Source organism: Carassius gibelio, chromosome B6, assembly GCF_023724105.1.
Source record: "Carassius gibelio isolate Cgi1373 ecotype wild population from Czech Republic chromosome B6, carGib1.2-hapl.c, whole genome shotgun sequence".
Taxonomy (NCBI): Eukaryota; Metazoa; Chordata; class Actinopteri; order Cypriniformes; family Cyprinidae; genus Carassius; species Carassius gibelio.
The window spans coordinates 1,692,153-1,717,695 of record NC_068401.1 but is presented as its reverse complement, the minus strand read 5'-3'; the positions used below and the strand labels follow the sequence as shown (position 1 = coordinate 1,717,695).

General features: G+C 33.4%; 1 protein-coding gene across 5 annotated transcripts in view; it reads right to left on the bottom strand.

Moving 5' to 3' along the window:
* Positions 1 to 4,313: 4,313 nt before the first annotated feature.
* Positions 4,314 to 25,543, bottom strand: part of LOC127959309 (thymocyte selection-associated high mobility group box protein TOX-like) — a 154,482-nt gene continuing 133,252 nt past the window's right edge. For 3 of the 5 annotated variants that reach the window (XM_052558388.1, XM_052558389.1, XM_052558390.1), the window contains 6 exons: positions 23,084 to 23,317; positions 18,367 to 18,597; positions 11,267 to 11,347; positions 7,281 to 7,667; positions 5,725 to 5,861; positions 4,314 to 4,615 (listed from right to left, as the gene is read on the bottom strand). In XM_052558388.1, coding sequence (XP_052414348.1) covers positions 4,573 to 4,615; positions 5,725 to 5,861; positions 7,281 to 7,667; positions 11,267 to 11,347; positions 18,367 to 18,597; positions 23,084 to 23,317 — 1,113 coding nt within the window. In that variant the 3' untranslated portion in view covers positions 4,314 to 4,572. The remainder of the gene's footprint in view (positions 4,616 to 5,724; positions 5,862 to 7,280; positions 7,668 to 11,266; positions 11,348 to 18,366; positions 18,598 to 23,083; positions 23,318 to 25,543) is intronic. The other 2 variants (XM_052558391.1, XM_052558392.1) reach the window with 1 other exon arrangement.

Below are 25,543 nucleotides of genomic sequence, written 5' to 3'. Positions count from 1 at the left end.
AAAGAGATACTCATTTGTCAAAAGAGAGAAATGTCAAGAACACATACAGCTCACATTTCATTCGAAAATCAAAATAAATACATTATATTTTGCATTAAAAAAGTGAAGCTTAAATTATTATTTTTTCTTTGCTTTTGTATTAATATTTAGTAGATTTTGGCAAAAAAACAAACAAAACAAAAAAACGATGATTTGTTTTATTTATTTATTTATTTACAGTTGAAAGCATGTGTTTGTGTTAAATCCGCTGATGAATCTGGCCTAGTTACACACTGTTCTTTCTTGGATTACCAAATCCTCTTTTCTGAAACTTCTCATTTTGCTGAATCTAAAAAAAAAATTATAATAATAAGGAAAAAAGGCATGAAAAGAAAAAAAAGCAACGCTCTTATAAAAGGCAGAAACTGAAACTCTTTTCTTGTTAAATCCACCCACGTTTCCTGAGCGTGTTCTCGCTCTTTCTCTCTCTCTCTCTCTCTCTCTCTCTCTCTCTCTCCTCTAACAAAAGACCAGTCAGAGAGAAAGGTAGAGGAAAAAGACTTAAACTAACCTCCCCTGTTAAAGAAGACCAGACCAGTTACACATGTGGTCTCGTTAGCTAAAAAATGTTGACATGGAAACCATAGCACATACGTTACATGTGTGACATCAAAGGAGGAGAAAATGACAAGAAACAGAGAGAAGAAAGCTCCTGTCAGAGTCTGTTCAGCGCACGTTGCACCGCAAAACCAACCACAGAAGTGGAAAGTTTCCATGTCGCAGGTCATAAACTGTTTGTCTGTTCAGTCCTGATGTCCACCGCAACGTCAAGCCCACTGTAAATGTGTTTGATAACAATGCTTATTCGGTTTTTAGATTTATTTAAGCATGCAGACTCAGTTTTTTAACATTAAATAAATAAATAAATATCAACACTTACCGGTAATACAAAGTCTTTATGTATAATGCATTATAAGGGTGTTCAGAATGTATGTTGTCATGCATTTGTTTGTAATGTTTGTTTGCTGTGTGTTTTAATTCATCATACTTTATAAACGTGTAACAATGCATTATAATGCATCGATTACAATTATTAATGAGCTCATACGTGCATTATAAGGTGCATTAATTAATGCATTAAAAATACATTTATAATGCATGATTTAATCCTCCTTACCAATCGACCTCGATGTTCAATCACTTGTCAAATAGAGGCACTTTTCACCATGCAATCAATTCAATATGCATATGATTTTGGTGTCTTGGCAAACATTTGAGATTTCTAGAATGTAAAATCTCCATATAATCGCATTGCTTTATTAAATTGTAATACTAAAGCAAACTCCCTTATGAGTTTCACTCTTATGGGACGTTGTTAGGAATGAACTTTTGGCCTCCTTCCTGGTGCTTTTTGCAAAGAAATATCAAGGTTTTGCTTGCTTTATTGTAATACACACAACAATAACATGCACATGATTGCACAATGAAACTACATCTTTCTGTCTCCATCACCGTATATGTTTCATTAATATTATATGACTGAAATATTCCTCGTAATGTGTGTCACAGCAAGCAATGCTGCTTCTGGTTTCCAATTGTTCAATAATGATCTATCCGCCAATTCAACACCCGCCGCAATATGAATAAAACATAAACGTGGGGCGGCCGGGCAGTTTTACTGTATAGCTTTGCTTGTCATCTGCTTCTGGGAAAAAATTTATAATATGAGAAATATTATAAATGGGTCTATACTTTCAGAAGCATCCACTAAAGCCAGATTTCAGGTCAGAGTCCACCATATGGATGTTGTACCGCGGTGAAAGCACATGAAGAGACGTTTAGCATCATGTTCCCTGCTGTGTGAGACTGACTTATACATGCTATAAGGTCGTTTTCTTTCTAATGTTACAATATTTCTTTCATAACAGACCATGCAAAGTATATAATGTTTTCAAATTAAGCAATAAGGCACATGAGGCTGTGCTTTAGCAGAAACACATACATACAAATATATATATTTGCAATTTTATGACAATTGAGCACATTTTGACTACAAATTTACAATATAATTAATATTTTTGTATAGTAATAATATACAAATTGTATAGTAATGTGTAGTAATTTTTATAATAATAATATATACATTTATAATGTATAAGTCTTTTTATAACAAAAAAAAATGTATTTTTGCTGTCTTTTCTTTTTGTGGATTCAGTTTATTCCACATTGAAAGACAAACTCATTGTGGAAGATTGAAGGTTGCCTTAAACACCTAGTGTACATTTATATACTGTATATAAATAAAAAAAACAACCACAAACATCTCATTTAACATTTTTATTACGGACAAAATGAAACAAAAGGCATAGTGACACAAAATGACCTGGCTGGCAAGGAAAGAAAAAAAAAACAGCATTCAAAAAGTAAAAATAAAAGCAATTGTCATCATCATCATCATAAGAAAAAAGAAAATAGAATTAAAATATTGTAGTTATAAGCAAAATTGATCTCATATTGTTCATAAATAGAAACCTGTTAAACATTATTAAATATTAACTGATGGGCAACTTGTTGATAACAGTTTTCAAATAATTATCATAGCTGACTTTACAAATAAAATAACTACAATTGGCAGGTTTGTACACAAATTAAATGTCTTAGAAGATATTCTTTTTGTTTAACTAAAAATAGTATGCTACAGTAAAAAAAAAAAAAAAAAAAAAAAAAAAAAAAACTTAGACTAAATAATCAAATGTATTTAATTTTTCCCACAAAACTTAAAGATGAGATCAACACAATAGAACATCTAGCAAAAGCTACTAGAAAACTATAGACCCACTGTTGGTTTACTGTGTGCTGTATTATCTCACACTGAGAACATTATAGTTCACCTTTACATGTAATATTGGTGGATTTAATGTCAGTCAAGACCAGGTAAAAGAAATGACCCGAGTTTCAACAGAACTACTGCTTCAGGCTTGAAACAAACTCTATGCAAACACAAAAATGTGAAATCTGTGTTGTCACAAGTGGCGATGTTAACATAAACTGAAGAGAATCTTGCTGAATAATAAGAATTAATGGCACAAACATTTGGAAACTGCACTTGCAACATGTCAGCTAAGTGTTCACATCTGCGTACTTGCATGAAGTATGTTTCTGGCCTGACATTTACGCTTCTATACGTCGCATGTAGAACCTGAGAGTAAATCGACAAAGCTGATCAAATCACCTCACGAGTTTGGCTGTGAACATGCTTCGTAAAACCGTACGTTTGCGATCTCAGAGTTATTTAAGTCTATTTCTGCCACTGAATAAAAAACAGACAATTTCATCTTTTTATCTCACAGTTCTGAGTTGTTTGATATAAACTCAAAGTTTGTATCTTGCAATTTTGAGATAAAAGTTTGAATTTCAAGTTTCTAGCACGCAATTCGGAGAAAAAGTCTGAACTGCGAAATGAAACTTGCAATTGCATGGAAAAAAGAATTGTGAAATAAAAAGACAGTTAACTTTTTTTTTATTTTGTATTCAGTGATGGAAACAGACTTCCATACAGTCGTGCTTTAGAACCAAAAATGAGGCTCTGATGAATCGGGGAGCCTAAATGGAGAGCCAGGTCATGCAGTCTGTCATGGTTTTTGCCATAGATCTTTTTTTGGGGGAAATCACACCAGTGAGCACAGATTTTAATGCAAGATTGTGTACGTGTGGAAACTCTTCTGATATCACCTGCACAGGCTGTTCAGTTACACAACACACAAATACACTCACACACGCTCATTCACACCCGCACGCATTCACAAAATACCATTTAAAATACAAATCAATGAATTATAAGTAATATTAAAGAAGAAGAAAAAATATCTGGACTTCATCTTCCCAATTTGACCGCCCCCCAAAAAAGTGATATTTACAATCACACTGTGACAGATCAACAAAGACCTACACGGGTCTTTAAAATTACAAAAAGAAGTTGTTTGTATCAATTTTTCCATTTGCGTATTACTTTTTTCCTGTCTATTTTATTTGTATTTTTTGCCTAAAATTCACAGAGCATTAGTTGAACAGCAACGTATCGCACTCAGAAGAGTATTTTCTCTAAAGTAAAGCCAAAAGAAGCGCTATGTTGCAAGCAGGAAATAAATACAACAGTAAGTACAACAGCAAAACAAAAAAACGAAAATAAAATAAAAATGAGACCAGAGGGAAAGTAACTGAGAAACTACGAGGAGAGTTCTCCTCTGTTTTAGTTAAAGCTCATTTGCCCTGAGGGCCAGTTTAATGGTAGTTTGCTTTATTTATTTTTTTTCCTTTTCAGTTTTATATACATCTTTTTTTGTGTTTTTCTTTTAAGTTTATTCAGAGACAGGGTGAGTGCTCTCTGAGGTCTCTGACGGAGAGGCCTGTACATTTTTAAGTGCTTGGCAAAAATGAAAGGATCACTAGTAGTCTTCAGAACGCGTACACACACACATCCTTCTAAAAACGAATGAAAAATGACACTGAGGGAAACTGATGATGTCTGGGAAGGGTGCCGGGGACTCCCTGGTGTTGTTTCATCTTTTCTCTTTCCGTTCTCCTTGTTTTGCTTCAAGTGAGGTAGAGTGGCTTGTCCCTGCCTATCATACTGCCACTGTGAAACAATGAGAAGCAAACCAGTTTCAGGAAAACGTTAATACCTTGCTTTTTTTTTCTTAAACTCCAAAAGTTCTCCTGAGAAAATTTTCAGCCAAAAACGACAATTGTGTCATTATTGACTCACCCTCATGTCACTCCACACCAAAATTCAAACCAATCCACTGAACAAAAATAAAGATATTGACCAAAACGTCTGAGCAACCAAAAGGAAATCCTCAACATCGTAACATCAATCCTAGGGCTGTGATGAAGAAAATGCATATGGAATTGCAGAATAAAATATTGGCATAAAAAGTCATTAAAATTGAATTTACTGTACAATATAGAATGTCAAGGAATGTGTCAAATTTTGAAAGAATTAATCAAAATATGGTCAGTACACTTAAATCACGACATGGACCATTGTATTTTTGTGATTTTATTTGTAAAAAAGTTATTTTTATGAATTAGAAATGCTTTTTGATTATTAGTAAACCATTAAAATGTAATACAGAAAAAAATAAACAGAAAACACAGAATTTGTAAAAAAAATATATATATATATAAAGAAAATGGAATTTGAGAGAAAAAAATCATAGTGCCCTAAAAATTTAGTAATCAAATTTAGTAATAAACTTTTAATAAATGTATGTTAGAGAAAAAACAATTATGCAGAAAAATGAATATGAAAATAAAATGGAATTTGAGAAAAAAAATAATAAAAAGGATTACTGTATTCACTCAAAGTTTTCTTCAGATCTATCATATGACTTTAGAACACTAAAAACCAAGGTAATGAAAATTAAGATGCTTTTAGTCAATACTTTATAGGAGTGTGAACATTCTGCTAAATATATACTTTTGTGTTCCACATAAGAAAGTCATACAGGTTTGGAATGACATGAGGTGAATAAATAATGACAGATTTTTCATTTTTGGTGTACCAGTCTTTTAACTTTGTTATTGTATGTGGTTTTTGCATTGCATTGTTATATTACACAATAAATAATTCATGCCGCACTGCTCTGAAACCACACACACTGCCTACACACGCTCACCAAGTCCCATGACACACAAGTCTCATGGGACAAGTGCAGTTAACATCGTAACAAACACACTGTTTACCTGCAGTGGTTTCCGCCGCATTCCCGGTTGCAGTACTCGCTGTCCCAGTCGGGGTTCTGGCCCGCTGGGTTCGGAGCCCCTGGAGACTGAGACCCCCCCACACTCTTCTGATACTCGGACTGTAAGTGAGAGAATCCCTAGAAGAGAGAGAACACACATACAGTATATTATTAGCATTTTAGCATATGCAATTATACAAATATGAATGCTTGATCAATGCAATGCAAGTCTGAGGCCCTAATTTACATACTTAACATACAAAACTGTAATTTTAATTAAATTCTGAAAATGTAAAGCATGCTATTTAAAAATTAAAAATGCATTCCAAGAATTAAACCTATAATTTATTTCTCACTTCTTATTTTCTCACAGCTGATAGAATGTTCTCTTTTATTGCTTCTCTGCAGGGAGGTGCTAAACACTGATGGTGCTTTGAAAAATCAGACCTTTTCACTTCACACGGCATCTTTTGACAAAGACAACACCTTCAAAACAACACATCCTCCACCCCAGTTCTCACTTCATCTCATTTCACCTCACACTGCAACAGCTAGCTGCTCGCTTAAGATGACCTTTCCTTTTCCAGCTTAACTTCATAACAATTTCCCAACAACATTAGTTCCTGCTAAAACTCTGATCACCACTATTACAGTCTTTAACAAAAACCAGGGGATAAATACTGTGTGTTTCATTTGTTTTCCACCTAAAAATAAGATTTAAAAAAATTACACCTTAAATCATGGCAAGTTTGGAATGGAATACTACCATACTGTTTACTGCACACTGCAAATATACACTGTATGCTATTTTTTTTCCAAAATAGTAATTTCAAGCATTGTAGCATTGATAAATGTTACTATGGCCATGTTTGAAATATATGTTATATATTGTATATAAAAAAAAATTGGTATGCAACTTTATGTTTAAATTAAGAAATCACGTCCAGATATTATTTAGGAAAAAAAAATGTTATTTGCATTTAGAAAATCAAATGAACGCTGGAAATGAAAGGTCAAGTTGAGCGCATAACATTATAGGATAGAGTTGTACAGTTGTACATTTGTGACCCTGGAGCACAAAAGCAGTCATAAGTAGCACAGGTACCAATAGCCAACAATATATTGTATGGGTCAAAATTCTAGATTTTTCTTTTATGCCAAAAATAATTAGAATATTAAGTAAAGATCATGTTCCATGAAGATATTTAGTAAACCTCCTACCGTAAATATATCAAAACTTTATTTTTGATTGATAATATGCATTGCTAAGAACTGCATTTGAACAACTTTAAACACCATTTTCTCAAAATTTATTAATTTATATTTAATATTTTGTTCTAAATATCCTTACAAACCATACATCAATGGAAAGCTAATTTATTCAGCATATTCATGCATAAATCTCAGTCTCAGTCAGTTGACCCTTATGACTGATTTTGTGGTCAGGGTAACTGGGAACTGGGAAATTTCTATGCACAATATTCAATGGCAGTGTGCCGTTCCAGTCGTACCCCATAAACACAAGCACATGTGGTGTTTCCCAGAATGCACACTAACCTGCTGTCCTGGGGGTGGGGAGTGCAGTGGAGCCTGGAGGCCCATCTGGTGAGAGATGATTGGCTGTGACTGGACCTGCTGCATGCGGATTGGCTGGTTGAGGAGGGAGCCCTGGTGCAGAGAGAGCTGCTGGTGGAGGGGAGGGCTGATCTGGAAGGATGCTGGGGGAGAGGCACTGAGCGCGGGCAGCATGGCCGAACGGGGCAGGCCGTGTCTGGGAGCCCCCGCCGCGTAGCTCTGGAGGTCTGAGAGAGGGAAGGGGCTGGGGCCCAGGTACGGGGAGGAGGGCTGGGGCGGGACGCTGTACAGGGAGGCGTTGGGGCCCATCATGTGTGACGACGGCTGACTAGACTGGACGCTTTTGTTCTCCACCGGGTCACTGTAGGTCTGACAGAGAACATGCACATCATATTGATGCTATATATATACATTTCTTTGGAAAAATCTTTATTTAATATATGCATGCATATGCATAATAAATAAACACAGTATACACATATATTATGTACACAAAAAAAATATTTTGAATGAAATTAATTGGGATTAATCATTGCCCAGCATTAATTTATGCATAAAAACATTTCCCTAATTGTTTCTACTTCTGCTTTAGTCTCAAATACACCCTTCATCCTCCCAACAACAAAGGTGCATGAAAAACTTTTTTTTATTATTTTAATTATGAATTAATTGTGAAATTTACTGGCAATTCCCAAGCAATTTTTATTTTTATTTTTACATTTTGCGTATAAAACTCAAAAACTTAATAATCACGTTTCCTGCATGATTTGAGGAAAAACTGCAAATGGAAATTAGAAATGAGATTTACTTAATCTCTTTTGCAAAATAAAGTGTACTTCTCAGATATTTCTCCTGAGAAAAAGTATGCATTCAACTCAAACATTTCTGATCAGATGACACAATTGCTTTTATTTTTGTCTCTTCTGAGGACATTTAGGAGAAAAAACGTTGTGAAAAAGACCAATTCCGTCTATTATATTTTCCTCCTTTTCAATGCATTAGAGAATATGAACTCATCGGTAAAAGCATATTGCAAAAACAGATTTCGATGAAATATTTAACTACTGTATATGCAGTGAAGGATGGTATTTAAGAAAGGCATCTCAAGCTGTGCTCAGATTTGCCAAGATCCAAAGTCTGCACTTTAGGAGAATCATTTCATTAAATGAAGCATAAATAAGATTTGTCCTTGAGGAGAAAGTGCAACAAACTCATGAAACACACTAAGAAGCGTGAGTATTTAGATTAGTCAGGCTTATGGCAGAGCATTGTGTCATTACTGTTTTACACGGGAGCATGCATCACAAATATGTCAATATGTATTTCAAATGTCAGTGCATGACATCAACATCAACTTCATAACGCCTCGTATATATCGAGCAGAACATCTAAACCGATCAACATGAAGAGATCTAGGGACGAATCTGCATTCACAAAGAAAGCAAGCAAATCCAAATGGGAAAGCAAGCGCTGTTTGAGCGAGCACATCTGCTTCGGACATTTCCAAACATCTCTCTTTAAATTAAACAAGTGGAGATTGTCCAGGTCCTGAACATACATCATCACGCACCATAAGATCGGTTTCAAAAGATTAACCACTTCATATTTCACACAAACTCTAAACAAGATCACAGACGACGTGTTTACTTTTTATTTTCACCCAAAACATCAAACTTTTAACATGTATGCATTTCTTTCTTCTGTTGAACACATACAAAATAATCTATTTTGAACAATGTTAGTAACCAAACAGTTGCTGGCACCCATTGACTTCCATAGTATGGAAAAAAAATACTATGGAAGTCAATGGGTACCAGAAAATATTTGGTTACTCATTTTTCAAAATATCTTTTTTTTTTATTTTATTTTTTTTAATTCCAGACAGAAACTCATCCAAGTTTCAAACAAGTTAAGGATTTGTTTGATTTTTGCATGCACTGTCCCTTTAAGACTCTCATTTATAAAAATAACATCAGAAAATGTTGTTTTTCACATACACAAACCCATATTAATCTTAAAACTTCTAGAGAGTAATGCATCACATTATAAAAAAGCAGCAGGTGCATGAGTTTAAAAACTCTCAAACTTCACATTTCCCGCCCATTCTTCTCATGCTTTAGTCTCAAACACGCTCTTCATCCCAACAAAAAAAGTGCATAAAAACCTCATTTATAACTAAAAGAGTCCCCCTCTTTTCATAAGTGTATGTTTCAGGTTTTGAGTCGAGGAAACGATCTCTCTATCGTGCTTTTCAATGCATGAGAGTATACGAACACATCAATCAAAGCATCTGGCAAAAACACGATTTTGACGAAATATTTAATTATACGCAATGAAGGACGAGAAAGGCGTTTAATAAAAGCCTCCGAGGTTGATGAATACTGTATTCAGGGCTTAATCAGCGCTCTTGTTTCGGGCCAAGGATCTCCGAGAGCGAGGTATGGAAAAGGAGAGAGAGTGTTTAGCATGAAAATGCAATTTGCGTTTTTCAAAAGAGAAACAATGAATGTAAAATTAGTGGTTTGAAATCGCTTGCGTTTTATTATGCAGATGAACGCATGCGATGAAACGACAGATCGTGCTGATTTCTGCTCATTTGAATCTGTCACAAATTAGCTATCGATTTATGGATTACGCAGACGGTGCAATCTAATAGATTAAAACAAGTTAGTGACCGCAGAAACATGACAGAGATGAATATCACCGACACACTTATGTACACGGTTTGAGCTAATGATGCTATTTTTGGGATTGTATACACGAGCGTGCCAACAGAATGAAGAATAGAGGATCAGTTCACACAGAAAAGAAAAATCTGTCATCATTTATTCACTCTCATGTCACTCCAAACCTGTTAAACTGAGGAGAATTTTTGGTTTATTTCTATTCAAAATCAGTGCATCAGGATCATACCTTTCACAGTGTTATTTATAGCATTTGAATTTAGCTTTTATTTTTATATTTTCAGATTAAATTATATTTTTTATTTATTTTTTATTTTATTATGTGGGAATGTCATTGTGATTACTTTTTTTAAATGTTTAATTTATATCTGTCTCAGTTGCCAAAGCACTTAGTTTACATTATTAGTCTTATTTTGATTTATTTTAATCGAATATTTTTTTTAATTATTATTTATAAAATGTAAAAATAACAACACTGGTCCCAAAAAAATAAATAAAAAATAAATTAAAATAAATCATAAAAAAATGTATCATGAAAAAAATAAAAATCTCAATAGTTGTCATATGATAGACTGAAGGTGAATAAATAATGACAAAGTCTTGATATATTCAGATTTGAATTTAAGTTTTAGTAATTTTGTCTGATTACAGATTTTTATTAATTTTAGCTTTTAAGTTTGTTAACAATAACAACACTGGTCTCAAAATGTAACTTAATTTTAATTAAAAAGGGTTTTATGAGGAAGTTTATTAAGCGAATAATAAGAGAAGCTTCATTATCTTGTCTGAACTATCACTTTAAATCACATTTAATTATAATAAAATAAATATTTTCAGATTTAATTTCTACAACTTTTATGTGCTTTTGTCATTTTATATATTTATATTATTTTTACACGTTTTAGCTTTAATTTATTTAAGTGTTTTTTCAGTTTTACATAGTTTCCCTTATTTGCTATGCAACTGTTCCTTTCTAATATTTAATACATTTTAATTTAATCAACAACGATAGCGTTTTATAGTAAAATCTTTAGTTTTAGTTGACAATAACAACACTGGTCTCAAAAAAAAAAAACAAAAAAAAAAAACTCAAAAGTAGATTATATGCATGCACTATATTTCTTATATCAAGTCCTATGAAGGCCTGACATGAAGGTGAGTAAATAATGAGAGAGTCTGATTTATTCTCTTCCCTTGAGACTGAGCTGAGATCTTTTAGTCTAACGTTCCCCCAAACATCAGCGCTGACCCGCAGATATCTCAGACGTGAACTCGCTCATTTACCTTAGACACCAGACTGGCTCTGTACGCTGCCAGGGCCTTCAGGTACTCCTTCTTCGCTGCTTCTGTTTTCCGTTTGTATGCCTGCGAGGAGACCAAACACAACTGTGAATAAACACACACACACACACACACACACACGTAATGCTGCAATATCAACAGTTAACCTTTGCTTTGCACCTGGTCAGTGCCGTGTCAACAACTTTCAACCTCATGCATCTGAAACACAGACGTTAGTTTAGCCTCAGATCTAGTCCTCGGGTCTTTACTGTCTCAGTGCAGGGAGAGAGAGAAAGCTCGCTCAGTGTTTTGTCTTATTTTCCAGTACAAATCAGTGTTATTTTGATATGTATATTTTAAAATATACATCTATGTAGTTTTAAGTGTTAATTTTTATTAATATATGTTGGTTTTAGTTATTTTAGTACTTCGAGGTGAACTAAATTAAAATAAGAAATGCTGCATTTTGCATTAAATTTTTTTTTTTTTTTTTTTACATATTTTATTTGATTTAAATATTTATATATTTTATTATTTTATTTCAGTTAATGTTTGTTTTATTTCAAATTTATTTACCAATTATTATTTATTTATTTATTTTTTTAAACCAGTTCCAATCAAGACACAGTTACTTGAGAGACAAAATAACATTTGATATTGTCTTGATTGATTTATTTATTTTTTATTGCTTTAAGCATAAATACTGAGCAAAACAAATAATAATAATAATAATAATTTTTTACAATGTATTGCATAGTAATTTTTAATGTGCTTTTGTCATGTTACTATTCTATTTTTTATATTTAATTAATTATTTTTAAATATTTTATTTATTTATATATCAGTTTTTTTTGTTATTTTAACACTTCAGCTTATTTTATTTCAGTTGACCACACAGATATATATATTTTATTTTATTTAAGCATTATCATGTTTTACAGTGCATGTTGCATATTGCATGTGACTGTAAATACAGCATAATGGAATTAATAATTAATAATTCATAATGGAAGTCAATTAACTATATGTTTCAAACAAAATCATTCTTTCTGGGTTCAGATTGAGGCAGACAGATTTCTAAGTGAACATCAAAGAAACAGCACAAAAGAAGAGGAAAGAAAAGGCTGGAGGTTGTGGAAGAGAAAGACAAATAAAGTGAATGCAATGCAATGCAGGCTAATGTAATTGCTTGTCAGTCATTTCACCGTCCCAGAATCACGGTTTGCATTTATTTTTGGCAACAAGTGCAGCCAATTCCCTGCGAAACTGGGACGGCCATCAGAATGACTTCAGCTGATGAGGGGAAACATCAGACACTGTGCTCCCGAAGGAAGAAAAATACAGATCTCCTGAATATCTCAGCACTGAGATTACATATGTGCAAACACTTCCTTCAGATCCCACATCTGTCTCCTCTAGAGTTTGGGATACTTCAACTTTCAATATAATTATTTAATTGTCTAATTTTAATAATGGGAATTTAGGGGGTAAATGTGCCACATTTTCATGATTATAATGGGCAATAAATAAATAAATAATAACTAATGATATAATACATTAATAATATAATAAATAAATGTAACAGTTAATCTATCTAAAAAAAATCCAAATATATATATTTTAAAATTAAACATTAAAAAATAATAAAATTTTAATAAAAATTAAGATTACATTTGTATTTAAATAAAAATAAATAAATAAATTAATTAATTAAATTAAATAACAAATTAAATTAAATTTGCATTCAAAAATAAAATAAAATAAAATAAAATAAAATAAAATAAAATAAAATAAAATGTAATTTAATTTAATGTAGCTTCTTCTAGTTCCTGTAGTTTATTATTTGATAGTTGATTTGTGAGACGTCAGTTCAGGTTTTTTATTATGACAGTAACTGTTGATCTGAAAGTATGCTTGAACCGTACTGAGAAGTCGATTTTAACCAACATTTAATCAAAAAAACACAAATAACATCCAAAAACATGAATACCTTCACCGAGCATGAGTTTGTGACCTTGCGTGGCGAGGGTTAAATATTGAACGAGGTGGCGTCGCTTTTGTAGTAATGAACTCCCGAGGATCTCCCAGCAGCTTTGGTTCCAAATTAATTTAACCTCTGCTAATGAGTGTCCCTAACGACAGCAGCTCTTAAATACATTACCATGCCTAAGGATTTCTAATTATTCCAAAGTGAGCGGATTCATTAGCGATTGAAACCGTCAGAGAAGGAGCAGGTCGATGTGTATTCGGAGTAACGGAGCGCCGGGCCGCTCGCCCCCCGCACAATTAGCTGTAATTGTACCTTAATGAAATGTTCATGTTTGATAACCGCTTAATTATGGAAAACAATAACTGGTGAGACCCTGAGACACGGGGTACGGGTGTAAAGAGGGAGAGAATCAGGAGCGAATCTGAAGAAGAGCTTCAGAAGGAGAAACAACACGAGACACAGACCCTCCAGAAGAGAAAAGCTTCATAATTAATAAAACAGACTTGTGATGTTCCCAGCGGAGAACAAGAGAACAAGATCATTATACACAAAGACACGAAGCCACGGTCACATGACATCCCAAATTTGTATTACTCTAATGCACTTGGTAACATTTGAGTTTTTTTTACTATTATATATATATATATATATATATATATATATATATATATATATATATATATATATATATATATATATATATATATATATATATATATATATATATATATATATATATATATAAGGATTTTAACTTTTTTTACTATTTTAAATTTAAATTTAAATTAACATATATTAAATAAATGCTTCAATACTGATTTATTTTATTATTTGTGTAGGATTCATTTTGAAACAATATTAAAAGTAAATGTCTCAATTAACTACAAAGAAACAGCAGGTAACAAATTTAATTAAATATGAAATTTCTCAAAATGAAACACTTAATTTTCTTGTTAAACACTTCAATATCTTTATTTTATTTAAATCTTTGAAAAATCTTGTTTTTTTTTTTTGTTTTTTTTTACAGTTGATGATATTTAAATACTACTTTTAATAACATTTAAATAAGTTCTATTTTTCACATTACAGTAATGAGAATGTGGTGGAGAAATGTTCTAAATTTTCAAGGTTTTATTTTATTTATTTATTTTCTTAATTTTAATGAAATATTAAGTGTGAAATATGTCTGAAATATATCCGGACGTTTTTGAGATTTACACATAAAATACAGGAAAAACGTACAAAAATAAAAATAAAAGAGAGAGAGAGAGAAAATATCTTAAATATGCAAATAATTATAAAATAATTTTAAATAATAAATTAAATAAAACACTTAATTTAAAATGTAAAAAATTACAATATTAAAAAAAAAATTATAATGATAAATTATATTAAAATAATAATCAATAATATAAAATAGTAAATTTAAAAAGTAAAACATAAAAACATGTTAAAATAAAAATAATTACTAATAATAACAAAGAATAAAATAACATACTAAATAAAAAGATGGCAATCATTATAAAAATATAAAAAAAAATTATAATAAGATTAATTAATGAATACAACAATGCTAAATAAAAATATCTAAAATATGAAAAAAAATAAAAATAATTATAATTATAAAAAAATCTAAAATTAATAAGATAAGATAAATAACATACTAAATAAAAAAGATGGCAATCATTATAAAAATATAAAAAAATTATAATAAGATTAATTAATGAATATAACAATGCTAAATAAAAATATCTATAATATGAAAAAAAATAAAAAATAATAATAATTATAAAAAAATTAAAATTAATAAGATAAGATAAAATAATTAATAATATAAAATACTAATCTAAATAACATTAAAATAATTAATAAAATAAAACAAAATCTAATAAAACTATACAAGACATAAGAACGTGTTTGTTTTTGTCCTTAATGAAGCGGATGTGACTGGAGCTCTGGAGCTTCTCTAACCAGTGAATAAATGTTAGGCAGCGAGGACTTATTGCCTGCGGTTGAGAGGGTGGTTCTCCATCATTTAACATATTCATCATTCAATGACTGATAGGTCAGGGCCATCGCTAAAGAAATGACAGTCATCTATTGGAGCAGAGGCCTATCAATCATCCACTAATGGCCCAATCAGAGCAGCTCTTCACACAATACTCCCCTCAGAGGACAGGAAAAATAATGTTGCACTTGTCTTCATAGATTATGGCACTAAAGCTCATCGAATACGGCCCTAGAGTAAAAAAAAAAAATGGTAAAAAGACTGAAAAAATTTAATCTCACATTTACTTTGAAAATATTTGTAACTCACATAAATAACACATGAAATAAAACATTAAAATAATTCAATAAAAATAAGTAAAACGTTTTCAACATGCAATTTACTTTGAAATTGTTTCACTCAAAAATGTAAAATACATTTGGCAAATTAAAATAAAGCAGAAAATGACATAAATAAAAAAATAAATAAAATAATAAATAATGAAATAAAATATATTAAATATTTTTTTTCCAGCTTTCACTGTTTATAAACACAAAAACTCGCCGAATATGCCCTTCAGAGTAAAAGTGTAAAACAGTATAAATAAAATGGTGTATGTTTTTAAAAAAGTAAAAAATTTATATATATATATATATATATATATTTAATTGTATATATAGTGAATTTTTACTGTAGGATTTACTGTAATTCTATGAATTAAACTTGTACAAAATTGTAAATTTCACAAATAATTACAGTAAAATGACAAGTAACACACTTAATAGAATGTAATGTTTCAAAGTAGACTAAAATCGTATTTTATTGTAAAACGTGCAACGGTATTCTTTATTTACAACTTTAAAAAATAATTTGAACAGTGTACCATAATATGAGCAGTATAGGAATCATAACTGATCTGAAATTAGATTTTTGGAAGAGCCTAATGCAAACACATGCTGTCTAAGTAGGCAGCTCACTAGGGATTGAAACGTGCCCTGAAACAGAACTTTCTACACGTCAGAAGTCAGTAGTGATGATCTCAGGGAAAGATGACATAATCAGCGCTAATCAGCGAATTAAACGCACCTCGGGGACATGCATCCTCAAGACCTCATACAGAACAGATTCACAGAGGAACCATTGTTCCTACCAAAGTCACCTTGTTATACCAGATAAATATAAAAACACAATCAGAAGGAAACACACCAAACCAAACGGAGCCTAGACGTTTCCTACAGCTGAGTCTTCCAGCTGTCGAAGGGTTAAAATGCACAAACAATAAGATTTGGGAGAGCAGATGTCCTTGAGGGGAACTGAAGGGCGCCGGGTGATGGCTAATCTCGTATTCTCAGCATGATCGAATCACCAGGCAACAGATATAAATAAAAAGAGGCCGGGAAATGAGGAATTCACATTCAAGGGTGTCAGCGGCAAAATGAAGATTCATGCTGAAGAGGGGAGAGTGAAGGAGGCAAAAATTAACTGCAAATAAAAGGACACAGCAGCTCTCAGAAGAAGAAGAAAGGCGAGCGAGAGAAAGGGGGAACGTGAGGCAGGTGCTCTTATTTGACAAGCAATCGCAGCCGTGTGTTACAGAGGATATGCTAAAAATACAGCAGCCCTCACACACACACACACACACACGTGCGCTTCAGTCGAGCTTACAGTATACAAAGCTCATCACTGACTCAAACACACACATGTTCCCATGCACATCAACACAGAGTAAAGAATTACTCAACACAAATCAACTGGTCACATATATAACTTCACTACTGTTCAAACGGTTGAGCTTTTTGGAAGAAATCAGCACTTATTTTTCAATAAGGATACATTTAGTTCAAAAGATTCTGTTTCAAATGCATGCTGTTCTTTCTTTTCATCAAATAATCTATCTATCTATCTATCTATCTATCTATCTATCTATCTATCTATCTATCTATCTATCTATCTATCTATCTATCTATCTATCTATCTATCTATCTATCTATCTATCTATCTATCTGCCCAACTGTCCACATCCATCCACTCATGCATCTTTCCATCCATCCATCTATCCATCATCCATCCATCCATGCATCCTACCATCCATCCATCCATCCACCCACCCATCCAGCCATCATCCATCCACCCATCATCCATCCATCCATCATCCATCCATCCATGCATCCTACCATCCATCCATCCATCCACCCAAGCATATTTCCATCCATCCATCTATCCATCATCCATCCATCCATGCATCCTACCATCCATCCATCCATCCACCCAAGCATATTTCCATCCATCCATCCACCCATCATCCATCCATCCATCATCCATCCATCCATGCATCCTACCATCCATCCATCCATCCAAGCATATTTCCATCCATCCATCTATCCATCATCCATCCATCCATGCATCCTACCATCCATCCATCCATCCATCCATGCATCCTACCATCCATCCATCCATCCATCCATGCATCCAGCCATCATCCATCCATCCATGCATCCTACCATCCATCCATCCATCCACCCAAGCATATTTCCATCCATCCATCCACCCATCATCCATCCATCCATCATCCATCCATCCATGCATCCTACCATCCATCCATCCATCCACCCAAGCATATTTCCATCCATCCATCTATCCATCATCCATCCATCCATGCATCCTACCATCCATCCATCCATCCATCCATGCATCCTACCATCCATCCATCGACCCATCCATCCATCCACGCATCTTTCCATTCACCTATCCATCCATCCATCCATCCATCATCCATCCATTCATACATCCTACCATCCATCCATCCACCCAACCACCCATGCATCCATCCATCCATCATCCATCCATCCATCATCCATCCGTTATCCATAATTCATGTCCATCCACCCATCATCCATCCACCCACCCACCCACCCACTCATCCATCCATCCATGCATCTTTCAATCCATTCCCCATCCACCCATCCATCCATCCATCCATCATCCATCCATCCATCCATAATTTTGTTTCAATCTACAGACATCTCAGACAAAGCTTTTACCTCAGTTAAATGTTGAATTACTGAGACCCCTGAGCAAGAAAAGAGTGACTTCTGATCAAGAAAATGTTGTTCTGAATCCACTCACTTGTTTCTGTTCCTCTCCCAGACTGTCCCACATGGAGGCCACGATCTTGGAGACGTCTCCGAAGGTGGCGTTGGGGTTCTGACCCTTGATGGCGGCTTGAGTGTCCCTGAAGAAGAGTGCGTAGGCTGAGACGGGCTTCTGCGGCTCGTTGGGGTCCTTCTTCTTCTTCTTCTTCTGAGGTTTGGGCTTGGGCTTCATCATGTCAGAGGAGGGTCGCTTCTCTCCTGTGATCTGAAGGTGAAGAGAGAAATTAAATGAGTAAAGATGCATTTATTTACATGCAATTCAACAAATACGTTGTACATTGTGACTACGAATCAGCACTGGAAGTCATTCTAGTTCAGTTCCTTTGATGAGCAGAGTATGAAAATGAAATATTAAATGCATGTCTAGTTTGTTGATATCTAAGAGTTCTTCGAGTGCATTTACACCCACAGCCTGTGTCTCCCAACATGCACTGCAGTTCCAGTCATATGCATGCTTGGCTATGCAAATGTGGGTTGTCTTTTATCTTCAAACATCATGAAATAAAAATGGGATGCACTGAATTCCAGAATGCTTTCAGTCAAGCGACAGCGCCGTAATCTGCTCTGACAGCTCACGGACTTTCTTCAGGGCGCTGAAACATTGCGGCTAAAATTGATTTCTTAATGCAGAGAGTCCAGCAGACGTTGTTAATATCCCATTTGAATCTGTGCTGCATCATCTCATGTCTGATGCACACTAATACGCGCTTCTTCATCTAAAACGCAGTGCATTTAAAATAAAGAAATACGATTGCATTATTTAAATCAGTGGAAATGGGGATGGAAAGAGTGGTGGTAAGAAACAAAGGAACAATACATCTTTGTCTTTAACAGGACTGAAAACAGCAAATGAGTGAAAGAGGTTTCTAGGACAGAACTTGATGGTTAGATAACATCATTCTCTCTCATCAGCATTTTCAACGTAGCAACAAAAAAAAAAAATCTATTTTGCAGAGAGCAAATGTAGCATCCATCCGCTGTATAATCTCCATACACGTCTAACTTTACATGTGATTTACATGATTATCATCATATAAAACAACATTAACCAGAGTCAAAATGTGTAATAAAGTCGACATGAAATTAAAAACTCTGTTCACTTTCTTAAAAGAAGCAGCTTTTACCAGGATTGTAATTAATTAAAACTAAAATTGAAACTCAAAATAAATAAATAAACCTTAACTGATATGAAATATATAAAAACATTATTATTATAATTCTTTTAATTTAGATTGATATGATACACTAAAATGACTAAAACTGAAATAAACATTTGGAAACATGTGAAAGAAATACTAAAAATGACAAAAACGCACAACAAATTTACTAAACCTTAAACTAAAATTTGAATGAAAATGGAAAACAAAAAGAAAACAAATTCAAAATATTAATAAAAATGATACTAGAATAACACTAGCTTTAACCCGGTCTATGAAACAAATAATCTTGTTGTTTTTTTTTGTTTTGTTTTTAATTGCATTTTAAAATTGGACCTTTGTTGCATTTACTTTATATCTTAAAGGTACTAAAAGTGAACAAAACGATTTTTTTCTTCTCAAAAGATTCAAATTCTATTTCAATGAAATGTTCACCAGAAAAATACTGAATTTCTAAATGGAAATACATCATCACAGAAAATAAACTTTTGCATGTCCAACATAAAGCTGTGAATTAATTAAATTCCATTCTAGAAATATTAATGTGAGCATACTGTATATGTTTGAGATTTGTGCAACAAAATACAAAGTGAGGTTTTGATTTGAATCTAGTCCAAACAAGTTGTCAGTCCATTTTTTTCCCTCTTTTCTCTTTTGTACAGTGAATATGTTGAGTATGTAGTATGTAGTGCACTGCCTGTTGATGCTGCTAAAAGCAACACTTGTGCCAGCCCTGAGAATGCAATGTTCATTCTTCATGTGTTTTTTGTGTTTGCGTGCATTACAGTACCATAATGAAGAGTTTTATTCACTAGTATGTGCATGACTGTATGCATGTTTTTCACATGTGCACAGATGCACAGCTGCATATTTTTCAAACTAAGGATTCAATTAATGCACGAAAAAGCACACGTTCACATGCATGAATGTACAAAACATATGTCAAAGACACACAGACACAAACACAAGCTAAAAAGCAGCACATGCATTCTGTAAAACTGACTGGAATCCAGCCATTAAATGCTTTAGATTTATATACATTTAATTAAGCGCAAACAAATACACATATGACATCCATGAGCGCACGGCACATTCCAGAAATACATTAGCGTGCATTGGTACAATGAACAGAACTGGATTCACAAGCATTTCCAGAAAAAGAAAGACCGATGGGACTGAAATGTGCTAATTGTTTCTGTTGTCCAGACAGCGTTATTATTAAAATCCACCAGGATTTAAGTCTGACTCAAATACTTCTTTCACTAGTTTGATTTGCTTTTTAAAACTACCCGAACCGGGTATAATTGCACCGGACTTTGTGCTGTATTAGGCCGGACTCTTCCATAAGCCCACTGAAGAACAATGTAATTTAAACATCATGTAAGTTAATTCGCTCTTTGTGTTCTTCAATCCAATTAAGCATGCAGCGTCGCGATAATGAGGGATTTCGAGCTGCCTTGTGCATTACATGCAACATTCAAATTAAATTCAAACTGACACTTCCAATAAAAGGAGAGGATGACGGACAAGCAGGAGTAATGGTTTTCTGGGACAATGAAAATGAAAAGAGGGATAGAGAGGGAGAGCGAGAGAGAGAGAGAGAGAGAGAGAGAACAGAGTAATGTTTTTGCCAACAAATCACAGGGAACAAAAGACGTCAAGACGTGAAGTTAAAATGCAGAGATTTGTAAACACTTTTGAGACATGGAAAATCGTTTGCTTTTAAATAAAGAGGGGGAATTATTCTCAAAGCTCTTAAAGTCTGCCGTTTATGCTCCTCTATAGAGCACAACAGACAGATTCCGGAAGTAAAAATCACATTCATTCTTTTCCAAAAGAGGAACAGATTTTTAACGATAACCTATAAACTTTTCAAGAGAGACCTGCCATGAAATCACTGATGATATATGATCCTTTAGCCAATGTGATTTCAACGTTTGATTAAAAATACAGTAAAAATTGCAATATATATACTATAAAATTAAAACAGCTGTTTCTACCTATGAATCTGTGTTAAAGTGTAATTTATTTCTGTGATGCACTTCTGTATTTTCAGCATCATTCCTCCAGTCTTCAGTGTCACATGATCTTCAGAAATCAGAATAATATGATGATTTACTGCTCAAGAAACATTTCTGATTATTATCAATGTTGAACACAGTTGTGCTGCACAATATTTTTGTGGAAACTGTGATGCATTTTATTTTTCACTATTCAAAGAAGAACAGCATTTATTTGAAAAATTCTTTACAATTTTTTGTAACATTATAAATGTCTTTACTGTCACTTTTGACCAGTTGAATGCATCAGTGATGAAAAGTCCATTGCAATCGCTAACATGAACTTACAATACCTCTACCACATATATTAATCACGGTTAACAATAATTTCCACACACACACACACACACACACATATACATACATATATATATATATATATATATATATATATATATATATATATATATATATATATATATATATATATATATATATATATATACAGTACAGACCAAAAGTTTTTTGGAAACATTACTATTTTTAATGTTTTTGAAAGAAGTTTCTTCTGCTCATCAAGCCTGCATTTATTTGATCAAAAATACAGAAAAAAATGTAATATTGTGATATATTATAACAATTTAAAATAATTGTTTTTACATTTATTATACTTTAAATTATCATTTATTTCTGTGATGCAGAGCTGAATTTTTAGGATCATTATCACATGATCTTTAGAAATCATTCTAATATGATGATTCATTATCAAAGTTGGAAACAGTTCTGCTCCTTAATATTTTTTCAGAACATGTGATACTTTTTTAGGATACTTTGATGAATAAAAAGTAAAAAAAAAAAAAAAAAAAAAAAAAAGAAGAAGCTATGTTTTTAAAATATAAATATTTTGTAATAACAATATACACTACTGGTCACTAATTTGGGGTCAGTATTTTTTTTTCTTTTTTCTTTAAATAAAATCAATAATTTTATTCTGCAAGGATGATAGTGATATTAAAGAAAATATGTTATTAGAATATATATTATTAGAATTTTTATTTTATTTTAAATAAATGCAGTACTTTTTAACCTTTTATTGATCAAATATATTAGACAGCAGAACTGTTTCCAACACTCATAATAAATCAGAATATTAGAATGATTTCTAAATGATCATGTGATCGACTGATGTTACATGTGACACTGAAGGCTGGAGGAATGATGCTGAAAATTCAGCTTTGCATCACAGGAATAAATTATTTTTTAAAGTATATTCAAATAGAAAACTATTATTTTAAGTTGTAATAATATTTCACAATATTACTGTTTTTTCTGTATTTTTGATCAAATAAATGCAGGCTAGATGAGCAGAAGAACTTCTTTCAAAAACATAAAAAATTTTATCGTTTCCAAACTTTTGGTCTGTACTGTGTATGTGTGTAAATCTCAATCTAAAGAGATAACGCTCTGTTCTACTGTTAAATAGCGTGCAGTTTCATGCTGATCGCCCTGTAAGTAGTTGTTCTGGTTCTTGTACCTTTGAGTGGTACTTTGCTTCCTCTTCCTGGGCGGAGCTTGAGGGGGAGGGCGTGGCTGACTGACTTCCTGACGATGACGGGGAACCGTGCGTAAAGGAGCCATGGCCAATCTGAGAGCTGAGCTGGGACAGGGCACTCATGGGGTGGGGCAGTATCCGGGCAGATGGGTTTAGCATGGGGCTGTGGTGGGCACGGGGGTAATGACTGCCCGCTTGCCCCGCAAACATCTGCATCTAGGGTGAGAGAAGAAGACCAGACTTTACCAGGAGGAATTTTGAAGAGAAATAACCAATTGAGGCCAATCTACAAAGACACTAGTTTCTTCCCTCACCCTTTGAAGCGTCCGTCTGATTACCATTGGCTAGCTTAGCTAATTCTATAATGACTTTTGCACTACAAAGCAGATCTCAGATACAGATACGATATATGTTCACTCAAACACGTACTGTACAAAGCTGTGCCAAATCAAAATGCATGTGTACCCTGGGGTTTTGAAAGTGTCCTTTATAGTTTCAGCCTGACTTATACCATAAACCGATTAGAGAGAGATCTAGATAGATAAGCGTCATTTACAGTAAGTCATCAACCACACTCCTCTCAGCATGAATTTCAAAGCTTCTTCAGAAAGCCACAACGCCATTGGTGCTCGACCCGGAAGAATCCCAGAGCAACCACAATAGTGACTTGACAGCTAAAAACAACAGTAAGAATTCACCACATGAGACCTTCACATGAGCTAAATAAACCATATATGAAAAATCAGTTATGAAAATTATCATATATAAGGCAAATACCACTAAGAATGAAATGTTGCCGAAATCTAATTTGCATCATGGCACAGTTCTTTTATATTTCGGCACATTTAGCACCTGCTTAAATATTTTGCACTGAAATGCATTGTAACTTCTATTCAATTTGCATGCATGCCACAATTCTCCATCTTGATACTGTGCATCACTTTTTAAGAGCATTTACCTAATTGTGAGTGTTTAGTTAATAAGACATTTCTTTTTTGCATGGAATATTACCACAAATGCATGAAAGCAATTTCTACTTCTACTATATACAGGAGGGAATTCACTAAGAATAAATGGTGGCTGAAATGCAATTTGCATGGTGCATTTCAGTGCATTTAGCCCCTGGTTAAATAGTTTGCACTGAAATGTAATGCAACTCCGTTTTTTACATGCATTGCTATTACCATATACACAGTAAAGCAAAACCTTTTTATATAAAGATACATTTCTAAATTCATGAATAAAATGTGTCTGAAATGCAATTTTCATGGTGCAATTCTACATTACTATTTTAGTCAATTTAGCACCTATTCATTTTTTTTTTTTTTTGACTGATTGTGGTTGTTTAGTTAATAAGATGCACTGAAATGCTACACACAGTGATGCAACTCTTTATTTAACATGCATTAGTATTATCATACAATATATTCAGCAAAGCAAATTCCATTTGTATTTACTGAAAGAATTGTGGCTGAAATGCAATGTGCATGGCACAATTCTCAATCTTGCAAATGTGCATTACTATTTTAGTGCATTTAGCACCGGTTAAACATGATTGTGGGTGTTTATTTAATTAGACACAGGTTTTTGCAAGATTCTGAAATTCCATGCACTCCATATTTTATATACATGTGTACCTTTCTAGCCTAAAAAAAAGACACAGACGCTCTTTGAAGAAGCAAGGCATTGCTAAATCAGTTAATTTGCTAAAAACGCAACAGTTGTCGTTTCTCACAAATCTCGAAATCCTGTAACCCGTGTATATTAATATTTCACCATGTTTCATTTCCACCGCCGCTCTTCAAAAAGCATCTCATCAGGAGCGGATGTCGACGGCAGGACTGCGAACGGATGTATTAATTTACACATAAATAGGAATACTTAGCCAACCACGAATCAAAAAAGAAATAGAAATAGAGGGAGAAAATTGATGAACTAGCATTTATTAGCGCCATGCAACATTGACGAGTTGAGCTGAATTAAACATTACGACTCAACTGAGTGCTTTTAAGATGATTAATGAAGTCAGAGAGGTCTGGGCCGAGCGGCTCTTGGTAAACATTACCGTAACGGCTGTGATCTTAGCGAGAGCTTGTAATAGCGCTAATTAACCTCTCAAGACTCGCTAATAGATGAGATTTAAAATGAAAGAGCAAGAAAAATGCACAAAAAGTTCATTAGCTTTTTGCTAATGCAGATGAATTAGCTTGGAATCTACAGGACAGCCTACTAAAGCAGACCTGAAACAAAGGCTGTCCTCATTTAGACGTTTCAGATCTCCAGTACTCAACAACCCCATCCAAAAGCAGCCCAAACACAACCTCCAACCTCAAATCGCATTTCAGCAACGCCATTAGTTCAGTTTTCAAATGCAGCGAAGTAGCTTTAATGTTGGAGAGAGAGGGAGAGAGAATCCATTAATTTTCCATTTTCCGTGGAGTT